Raw genomic sequence first — 11,499 nt, forward strand, 5'->3', positions numbered from 1 at the left:
ATACCTCAGAAAGGAGATACTGCTAGAGACAGGCACTCAATCACAGCCAATTAATAGCTTCCAGCCAGGAGAAAGGTAGGAAAGGAATTAGGTTAGGGTTTAAGGGGTCCTTTGGAGAGGGACACGTTCCTCTGTCACTCCAAACAGTCTGTGGATGTGGCGTTTTCCGCTCTTCACAGAAATCCCTGCTCCTATAGTGAGCAGTTATCCTAACATGAACCCCAGAGAATATGGGAGAACTTGCCCCAGCCCTGGTGTCCTTGTAGGTGTTGGCCAAGCGCCCTGGCTTGGGGGCGTGCGGCCCCCGGGAAAGCCACACTACTCAGAACACTGACGAGCCTGCCCAGGCGGTGACTGTAGGACATCTCCGAAACTTGGAATAAAGAAGTGCGTGTTGGCCAGGCGCGGTGGCTCACGCCTGTAATCCTAGCACTCTGGGAGGCCGAGGCGGGTGGATCACTCAAGGTCAGGAGTTCGAGACCAGCCTGAGCAAGAGCGAGACGCCCCCCCCGTCTCTACCAAAAAATAGAAAGAAATGATCTGGACAACTAAAAATATATATATATAGAAAAAATTAGCTGGGCATGGTGGCGCATGCCTGTAGTCCCAGCTACTCAGGAGGCTGAGGCAGGAAGATCGCCTGAGCCCAGGAGTTGGAGGTTGCTGTGAGCTAGGATGACGCCACGGCACTCTAGCCCGGGCAACAGAGTGAGACTCTGTCTCAAAAAAAAAACCAAAAAAACAAAAAAACAAGTGCGTGTTGAGTCACTCCATTTAAGAAGCTGGAGTTTAACATAATTTTGGAAGATGTCCCTCAGAATGATTCTATTAAGGAGAAAGGCAAGCTGGAAAATCCTCTTCTGTAGAACATCCTTTCACTGCTAGTTGGATAAGGGTAATTTCTGTCAAGGTGGACAGGCTTCCCTTCTCCATAAACCAGGCTCCCCCAGGAAAAGTTCTCAGACTCAGGCTTGCTAAGGGAGGAAGGCACCAGGAGGGGATGGGTGGCCCAGGCAGCATTACAGTTTTCTTTCTGAATGAAGGAAAAAAATTATAACACATCCTATCATGATTTTCAACTTGATTTTTGCTTACTCTCTACCCAAACAACTAAATCCTCCACAGAATATAGTATACATTTCTGGGTACAAGGTTAACAAAACCCTTTCTCCTTCTTTCACACTTTTGACCCCGGATTGCCTTTCTAGTTTTGTTCCCATGGAAACCTGATAAAGCTGGGATGTCAGCTGTAATATTAGCATAATTGCTTCGGTAATAGTGACTCCTCATTGCTAAACTTCACCAGCACTGGGAGTTCATGGTGGGAGCTTTGGGCTTCTCTGAGAGGATGACACATAACTGGGTACATCCCAAAGGGCAGCTGGAACCTAGGCCAATGTACAAGAGATATGGGCTCCTGTGGGGATAGGAATTCGAAGCCCAGTGGAACTCATACCCACCTGCTGTGAGTCTCCTTCCCCTGTACCTGAGCTGACATCTGGTGTGCGGGTAAAGTGAGATGCTTCCAGAGCCCGCGTGGACCTCTGTGGGGGCCACTTCCATTCAGAAGCAACTGCGTTTCCTGGCCCACGGGAGAGCTGTAAGTCTGAACGTCTGGTCAAGAAGGCACCCTCGTAGGCATTGCACCATTTTATTTGAACTTCAGGCATTAATTCCAAATCTATTTCTGTTTGTTGACTGTTTTAGATTGGAAATGTGCTCTTGCCTTGACACTGACCTGGGGCAAAGGTCATGGCGTCTGCAAAGCCTCCCTTGCTATTCCCAGGGCCCTGTGACCCTGAGCCGTAGACACCTCACATACATTTCAGGATTGGAGCTGTCACAGTGATTTGTAATGATGCATGTGTTGCTTCCTTACAGACGGTGATTGTGGGTCAGGTTGTGAAGCATTTTTATTTTTGGGTCCTGGCCCTGGTAGATTGGTACATAGCAGGCACTGAATGAAGTAGGTCAGGGGATTGCTTTTAGAGTTGTAAACATTAGGAAAATATCCCATAAGTGACGGGGAACAAGAGAGAACAGGAATCCTACATGCCCTACACCCAGAGCGACTATTCTCTTCTGGCAGCACCCTGAGCCGCTCTACTCAGGGGCGAGGTCCTCACCTCCCATATTCCAAAACAGAACACATTTCTGTAAGGCTGGTGGCGGGCACCCCTCCCTTCCCTAAAGAAAAAAAAAGATGCCCATGAGACCCGCCCTAAAACTGGAACAAAGAACTTCCCAGTTTTCGCACCAAAAACTCTCCGCACCAAAAACCCCCATCCCCCAACTCTAAAACCTATATAAGCCCGCTGGAAACTTTCGGGCGGTGCGACTTCTCGGGGCCCCACCTCTCGGGACTGTGAACCTCGCCCGGGAGCGCTCTTTTTCCCCTTCCCCCAATAAAGCCTCGTTGCTTGCCCTTTTCACTCTGCTCGTCTTCCTTTCTCTGGCGCCGACCATCCAAAAACCCTACAGTTTCCACTTTACCAGGTGTTATGGGCTGAACTGTGCCCCCACAAATGTACATGTTCAAGTCCTAACCCCTAACACCTCAAAATGGGACTGTATTTGGTAATTAATTAAGTTAAATAAGGTCATAAGGATGGGCCCTGATCCAATACGACTGATGTCCTTATAAGAAGAGGAGATGAGGACACAGACACACACAGGGGAAGACCATGTGTGGACACAGCAAGAAGGTGGCCAGCTGCAAGCCAAGGACAGAGGCCTCAAAGAAATCAACCGTGAGGCATCTCGATCTTGGACTTCTAGCCTTCAGCACCCTAAGAAATAAACGTGTTGCTTAAGCCCTCAGGCTATGGCATTTGCTGCGCCAGCCTGAGCTAAGATACCAGGTAAGAAGAAAAAGGTTAGCGGGCTGCCTGGTTCATTGACCAACTTTAAGGAAACCAGTTATGAACAGGGGTAGATAAACACAGGAGTCGACACAAACAGCACTACCTGCATGCCGTCCGCCAGGAGGAAGTGCGCGGATATCAGAAAAGGACAGTCCCCGGAGTCCTGGGAGCACCGCAGCTCCACCACCACGGCTTCCCGGCCTCCCTCCACGTCCACCTGAAAAACGGGACGTGCTTTCAGAAGCTGCACTAGGGAAATAACGAATCACATGCGCCATTTGGAAATGCTGATTATGATTATCAAGTGATGCATGCTCTCGATACATTAGATTTATAATTTAGAAAGTACAGAAAAGTATCAAGAAGAAAATTTAAATAATGGCCGGGTGAGGTGGCTCACGCCTGTAATCCTAGCACTCTGGGAGGCTGAGGTGGGAGGATCGTTTGAGCTCAGGAGTTCAAGACTGTGTCTCAACAAAAACAAAGAAAAAGAAATCACCTAAAATCCTACTACAGATATATAATCACTATTAATATTTTGGTATTTTTCCTTCCTTTATTTTTACTATAGATATATCTGTATATGTTTATACTGTACCGTACTAGAGTTGATTTTCATTTGTGTGACTTTGTTAAAAAAAAAAAAGTTTGTTTTTCTTTTTTTTTTTTAAGACAGAGTCCCACTCTGTTGCCCTGGCTACAGTGCCGTGGCATCATCCTAGCTCACAGCAACCTCAAACTCCTGGGCTCAAGCGATCCTCCTGCCTCAGCCTCCCAAGTAGCTGGGACTACAGGCATGCGCCACCATGCCCGGCTAATTTTTTATATATATTTTTAGTAGAGACGGGGTCTCGCTCTTGCTCAGGCTGGTTTCGAACTCCTGAGCTCAAACAATCTGCCCGCCTCGGCCTCCCAGAGAGCTAGGATTACAGGTGTGAGCCACCGCACCGGCCTGTTTTTCTTTTTAATGCAAAAGGAATGGGAAATTCGACATGGTGTAAATACTTGTTAAATCTACCCTTTCCAAATACAAGAAACTGTTAATGTCAAGGAAGAGGACTACTTTTTTCTTTTTCTTTTTTTTGAAACAGAGTCCTGCTCTGTTGCCCAAGCTAGAGTGCAGTGGTGTCATCATAGCTCACTATAACTTCAAACTCCTGGGCTCAAGTGATCCTCCTGCCTCAGCCTCCCAAGTAGCTGGGACTATAGGCTCGAACCACCAAACCCAGCTAATTTTTCTATTTTTAGTAGAGACAGTGTCTCACTCTTGCTCAGGTTGGTCTCGAACTCCTGATCTCAAGCAATCTTCCTACCTCCACCTCCCAGAGTGCTGGGATTACAGGTGTGAGTCACTGCGCCCGGCCAAGGACTTTTATTTTCAGTGCCATGCTAATATGTTATACTGCTTACAGTTTTTAAACGAGCATGCATTACTTTTACAATAAAAAATTAAACATTAAATTTTAAACACCAAACTTTTCTTGACTATTAAAAATCAACTCATATTTCAAGGAATATATGATATTCAGGATATGCACAATTTTTCAAAACAATGAGAAAATGAACGGGAAAAACACTTGGAATACACTCAAACAGTTGTGGTTTTTTGCTAGATAGAAATCAGACTCTTACCTTTTCCAAGGTGTTATATTTTGCAACTTCAAAATCTTGAGGAAAATGAGGAATTTCAACATCTTCTGTACAAAACCTGAAGTGAGCGGTGTATAATTAAAATTTTTACATTAAAATGGATTTTAGGCTAAACATAAAATTTATCTTGTAGATCTCCTAATTCCTTACGAAATACATTATGAGTCTTTAAGGCCTCCTCAGGTATTCTAGAAATGGCTCAAGGGCCGTGTGCCTTTGCACAATTCCCAGCTCTGAGGGTCACGTGGCAGAGGCAGGAAGGGAACAGCGCGGCCCGGCTGCTTTCGCTCGCCTCGGGGTCCGACCCGCAGGAGCCGTGTGTCGCCTCTCTGGACCACACTCAACTCCTCTTTAAAACGAGGAGTCGGACCGCTCAGATCTGTACTTTTTATTTTGGCTTTTGTTTTCTTTAACCACTAAGCATGGAGTAAGATCGAGGGTGGTGCCTAATTAACACTGCAGTTTTGGCGCTACAAAGCCATATGTACCTACAGATTTACACACTCCATTTGAGGAAGGTTGTTATTTCCATTTTTGAAAATATCAGGTAAAGAGTAACAAACCTTTTTTTTTAAGAGACAGGGTCTCGCTCTGTCACCCAGGCTGGAGTGGGGGCACGATGACAGCTCACTGTAGCCTCAAACTCCCGGGCTCAAGCGATCCTCCCCCCTCAGCCTCCCGAAGTGCTGGGATCACAGACAAGAGCCACGACACCCACCCGAACTGTCTTTACCCTTAAAGGCTGCTCAGTAAAATCACAGAGTGAGCAGGCTGCCCAAGTCTTACTGCCAGTGGCTTTTCTTTTGTAAAATCAATTAATCTAATTACATTCAAGCTCATAATACTGAGAAGATAAAAATAATTACCACTACACTAGTTGAAGTTAAAATCTTAAATAAATAAAAACGTACTAAAGAGTTAAACAAAATAAAATACTACAAAAGTCTACGAATAGTATTTGAGTACTGTGCTCGAAGTTTACGAAACATTTTGCAAACTCTGTAGAGTCCTATGGATCAGAAGTAAGTTACTTAGTGAATTCCACAATGTTTTCCTTCTCTGAGGCATCGTCTAGGGATAGATCTTCTGTTTTCACTTCTAGGATTAAAGCAAACAAAACACTTGTTTAGTGCTCAAAGGTTTATCACAATGAGTTAACCTAACTGCTGAACTGTCAAGATTCATGGATACAGATCATATTTCCTATGGTATTCTGACTTTTTTAGCCACAGTTATTGGTAATTAAGGACAATATCAGTAAAAGAGGAAGGTGTATAAGATAGTGAGAACATATTCTAATTCCATTTTAATAGGCACATGGGGAGAATTCTAACCGGTATTATTTGCAACTCGATTTTAGAGTGGCACTTTTCTGAAGGGTATGGTAAGCATAGTTATAAATTGCATTTCTAATATACTACAGGAGCAGAATGAGTTCCTAAGAGTCCTCATGTCACAAATGAAGGAACTGGGGATGTTCTAGTTTATACAGAAGGGAAACTCAAGGGCTCTTTGTGAACTTTTGCTTCATATTTCTCTTATAGAAGAGTTGTAACACTATAGCATCATGATATAGGAATAACTCTATTAATGGAAGCGTTTCTTTCCAGTTTTAATTATACTACCAAGATTTCAAAGATCATCAGTGTATTTGCAGTAATCTTTTTTTCTCCCCCATTATCAAGACAGGAAAATATTTGCAGTAATTCTGAAACTGAATAAACAATTCTGGATGTTGAACAATATGTTTTCAGTGTGAAAGGAGTCTACTGTTTTGCCTATTTCTGTTTTAACGACCATTTTCTGAAAGCAGAAAAGTCTGATGACTGTGGCAGCATTTCTGGGTGACTGTTTGCCTGAAGAGGGTTCACGCTTCCATATTATTATGGTGTCTAACATAAGCCATATGCTTACTCCAACTTAATATATATCAGAACCGCTTGGGGTTTTTTTGTTTTTTTAAGACAGAGTCTCACTCTGTCACCCAGATAGAGTGCAGTGGTGTCATCATAGCTCACCACAACCTCAAACTCCTGGGCTCAAGTGGTCCTCCTGCCTCAGCCTCCCGAGTAGCTGGGACTACAGGTGTGCACCACCATGCCTGGCTAATTTTTCTATTTTTTGTAGAGACAGGGTCTAGCTATGTTGGTCTCGACTCCTGGCCTCAAGTGATCATCTCACCTTGGCCTCCCAAAGTGCTAGGATTAAAGGGGTGCGACACTGTGCCTGGCCCAGAACTGCTTGACTTTTGATGTGACTCATGAGGAGTTCACTTCTCTATATCCAAAGCCTTTCTTCTTGGCCAGATTCCAAAATAAAAATCTGAGTTTATAAAGTTTATAATCTGAGTTTATTTGAGAGGTCAACTTCTTTAGCGAAATGCTGGTCATAAAATTTCCAGCCATTAAATTGTGGTAATTGCAACAGTAAAAAAAAAAAAAAAAAAAGGAAAAAAAATTGTGGTAATAATTTTTTAACGCAAAGACTCCCCACCCACCCCCTGGTTAAAATGACAATCAAGTTTCCTGAGATGATTAGTGTTTTTGTGGTAATCTTGAATCTGACCACGCCACACTCAGTATTAAGAAATCTATTTCTATTGCTAAAGTAGTCTTTTGTCCCTTTCTATTTCACTGTCCATTTTCTGAGGTAGTAAGATGTCTAATTGTTTCCGTAGTATTTCTAGACAATTCTCCGTCTCTAATATATCCGACAAACCCCGAATTTATTATAGCACCTATTACACATTCAGTGCTGGCTGTGACATCCTTACCAGAACCACTTGCTGTTTGATCAGGCTGTGGTGTGATGTCCAGTGACTTCCTGGGATCATAATTCTTTACATCTAAGAGTCTCCTTTCTTGGACAGATTCCCATATAAAATCTGGGTTTGCTATATGAATGTGGTTCTTTTGGATAGAGATGTGTTGATACCGACTCAGAACATTAGCATTGTCTAGGATTATATGAGTGCACTAAGAAAAACAGAGAAGAAAAAAAGAGTCAATCCATTATGCAGTAGTAAAAACAAAATTTAAATAATTTGTATCTTTAAACTTCACCCTTAAAAATTCTTATTTTAAGGTTGTTCATAATAATTTTTCTCAGATTTGTAAAATATTTATAAATAATACAATTTCTAATTATGTAAAAATGTTAACAATCAACAATTTTTAAAGAATATTGATATGGATGTACCATAATTGGTGAACCAACCCTAGTGGTTATTTCTAGATTTTCACTATGGTAAACAATGCTGTGAGGAACATCTTCATGTACACATCTTTGTGCACTTGTTCAATTATTTCCTCAGGAGTGCAAAGGGAGGTTCAACACTTATTTTTTATTTATTTTGTTAATTTGTAATTTTATTGAGTTTTGGACAAATAGTACAGGCACATTGTAGAATACCTAAAAAGTACAATGGTAATAATGGTGTGTTAACCTCTTCCCCACTGTTGTTCCCAGTTCCTCTCCCCAGAGGCACCCGCTATATCTTGCTCCTCATGCATCCTCCCAGCACTATTCTCCACATAGACAAATGGCAGCGTACTGTAGTATCTATACTCTTCTGAACTTTTCCACTTAATTTATCTTGGTGATCATTCCTTATCATTATACAGAGCTGTCTCCTTCTTTATAATATTGGTATACACACTTTAAATGTTTATACACATTGGAAAAAAAACTTCCAAAAGGTTGCACTCAGAGTACGTGAGAGCTTTGAAAAAGGAGAGACGATGTTGGCAGTTCTCCGCCAGGAGGCAAGTGAGAAGGCACAGCAGGTACGAATTACCCACCGGTCCACAAAAATCTTGAGACAGGTGAGTGAGGGCAGCTGTATGAGGCAGGGAACTAGGGATATTCCCTCTTTGGTATTCCCTCGAGTTGAATGCACTTCACAGGACAGATGAGGCTCGCTGTGGCCAAGACCCGGGGCTGAGGTCCAGGGAGGGGCAGGCTGAGTCAGCCCCTGCATCCATCAACGAGGGGAGGGCCAGCCACAGGGGCAGACAGCCCTGGCACCTGACGCTTTTGGATTTCCACTTTTACTTCTTACAATGAGGTGGTTAAAAAAGAGGAGGTTCACCTTCATTACTTCCAAGATTTCATCCATCTGTGAAATTCTATATCTGTCAGGCCTACAGTTCATTTCAAGAGATGGAAGCTAGCTTAGCCTTTAAACAAATAGAACAAGCAGCACAAGCTACACCACAAAGATCAGTTTGCACGACACGTCTTTCTGCCCCTAGGAGCCTCGCTTATACGTCACTCCAGGGTCGACACACTGGTGAGTCACTACAGTGTGCTTTCTGCAGATGCTGTGCACTATCACTTTTCTCATTCAAGAATAGATTTGGCTGGCCTGAAATTCCTTCTATGTTTTAAAATAATAATGAGCGTATGTTATTTTTTATAGCAATAACAATAACAAGTCACTAGCACACCGTGCTTGGTCCAGACGGTGCCTTGATAAACAGCACCTAAAGCTTCTGTTTGAGTCTTTGGGGGCTGAGAAAGAAAAGTGGCACGGAGCAGCCCGAGGAATGTGAGCGAGAAATAAAAATAAAATCCTAAGCCCCCCAACTGACTGAACAGACGCCTCTCGGCCAAGGGGACTCCAGAAAAATCTTAAAACTGAGTTCCTGGCCATGACAGGCAGGAGGTCAGATACGCCTCATTGTACCCCCTCCCTTGCTAACCAGAAACTAAGGGCCACACGGAAACCAGCCCTTTGGAAAGGCTTACTTCACTCTGAACTCAACCACCCTCCTGCCTGCCCCTCCCTTTCTGTGGTCTCCACAAACAGATGACCAGTGTTCCTCCTTGATATGACACCATCCACCATGGAGTGGTTCTCGTCAGTCTACTGGGGCTGTGCACAGAGGCTGAAATTCTTTGTAATTTTGTCTTTGGCTGGCTCTAATAATATCTGCTTCTTGGGGCATGTGGAATGATTGTCCTGCAGCTTGGGGAACCGCTGGGCCTCCTACACCTCTCTGGGCCCAGCCTCCCACGGGGCTGCATCAGAGATTCTCTTTCTGTGGCTCGCAGCTCACTGTCTCCTGCTGCTAATCTTCTCTGCTTTCTCTTCTAACCCAGACCCACGTTCCCTGCACGCACGATGTTTATCATGCAGCACTTTATGAGATTTGGAAATACCTGAGGATTTAAGAGAAGGGAAAGCTTTCCACCATTTTCCGTAATGTCAGTTTGTAGCTTCTTCTTCTGCTGCCGAGGTAAGGACTTGACTTTCAAACAGAAGGTACAATTTGCAAAGATGCCCACTGTCATCCTGTAGGAGAAAAAGTTTCAAGTCATAGTTTTAAGGAGTCTCTTTTAAGTAACTATAATGACAGTGAAGTTAGAATTGTTCTACATGGAAAGTGTTGGAACATTGGGCATTATTTTAAATACACTGCAATCATGTCATAGCAAAAATCGAACGCCATCCTAATTTGCAATATGTGTTGGCTTTAGAATCATTTCTAGCTTTTATGGCTAATATTATGACACCAAAAATATCTTTGTACAGCTCATAATATAAATCTTAATGAAAACATGACAGATTTCAGTTACAGATCAAGTGTGTGGCTCAAGAACATGGAAGCATTTATTTCTAATTTAAAATTGGCATTATGTGGTAGTGAAACCATGGCTTTTTATGTATAATTCTATGAATTCAAAGAGACTCACCAGTTATGTGAGTTTCTGTTAAGCCGTTCTGGAGAAGAACTGAATAACTGGTAATAAAAACATACAACTATGTTTAAGTGCGATGTGTGTGTACACACACCAGAATGCATCGGAGGTTAATTCAGTTCTTTTACTGTACCACACATTCTCACATACAGAAAAGAATTTCTTCTCAGAAAAACAAGCATATTTTGAAGTGCGATGTGTATTTAACAATAAACCAATAAATGGTGAGATGTTGGATTTAATTCCCAGTAGCTATTTGTCACTGTTTAGGGGCCGGAGAGATGTCCCACTCGGAAGCAGGCTGTGGCGATGGAGCGGTGTTCTTGGGGACAGGCTGCGGCGGCCAAGCCACCGGGGAGCCATCCTCCTGTGCTCCCCTAGCCCTACCCAGTCCCTTTGTCCTGGGGGTGCTGGGTGCTGGCACTCATTCCCCGAGGTCCCAGTTGGGGACGCAGGGCCACCTCTCCAGCCCCTCACCTCCAGTTCTGCCCCCGCCCCAGAGGGTGCCACGTCCCCAACCTAGGCGTCCCGGCTGGCTCTTGGCAATGGACTGCCGCTGTCCAGATGGCCTCCCAAGCTGCCCGGTGCCATCCTTGGCTGCGGGCACCTCCACCCGCTCCACTAGCCGCATCTCCAGCCATCGCTGCCCCGAAATACAGCCTTTATCTGTCGCTGTCCACGCCGCTGCCCCCCCGGCCCACGTCCCCGTTAGTGGAGTCCTGACTAGGCTCCAACTTCTGCACACTGTAGCTTGAGGAATCTTGTTTTTTGAAAATTACATTTCAATTAAAATACAAATTGCTTATCATGGTTCAAGGACCAGCAGGTGCGGCCAGCCTCACCCTGCCAGCTGCTCGGCCTCGCCCTCCCTGCACTCTGTCCCACTCGTCCGGGCCACAGGGCTTTTCCTTCAGGGGGTAAAACCCAAGGCTTAGTCCTCCCAGCCTTCACACATGCTGGTCCTTCTCCCTGAGACCCACAACCCACCCCACCCTGTAGCCCCCCAACCCGAGGCATAGGGCACGTGATGTCTGTCCGGTGAATAAATTCAGGGTTCACACTTTTTTCTCTTTCTTATGCGGTCTGGTTAAACTGAAGTACATTGATTTAACGCTGCCTTTCCATAACATTAACATTTACTAATTTCATATTTGTTCATTGCCCCTTACATTCAGATTGATTAATAATTAGTGTTCATTTGTAGATAGGAAAGATATTAGACCACACTGTTTAGGATAACCTATCCTATTCTTTTTGTTTTTTTTGTTTTTTTTTTTTTTTT

General features: G+C 44.0%; 1 protein-coding gene across 1 annotated transcript in view; it reads right to left on the bottom strand.

The window, feature by feature from the left end:
* Positions 1-11,499, bottom strand: part of PARP4 (poly (ADP-ribose) polymerase family, member 4) — a 98,107-nt gene that overhangs the window by 77,590 nt on the left and 9,018 nt on the right. Inside the window, exons 2-6 of the mRNA XM_012641671.1 lie at positions 9,678-9,810; positions 7,288-7,489; positions 5,546-5,612; positions 4,497-4,572; positions 2,968-3,081 (exon numbers count right to left, since the gene is read on the bottom strand). Of these exons, the coding sequence (XP_012497125.1) occupies positions 2,968-3,081; positions 4,497-4,572; positions 5,546-5,612; positions 7,288-7,489; positions 9,678-9,809 (591 nt within the window). The 5' untranslated portion in view covers position 9,810. The remainder of the gene's footprint in view (positions 1-2,967; positions 3,082-4,496; positions 4,573-5,545; positions 5,613-7,287; positions 7,490-9,677; positions 9,811-11,499) is intronic.

Source organism: Propithecus coquereli, unplaced genomic scaffold, assembly GCF_000956105.1.
Source record: "Propithecus coquereli isolate 6110/MARCELLA unplaced genomic scaffold, Pcoq_1.0 Scaffold168, whole genome shotgun sequence".
NCBI lineage: Eukaryota > Metazoa > Chordata > Mammalia > Primates > Indriidae > Propithecus > Propithecus coquereli.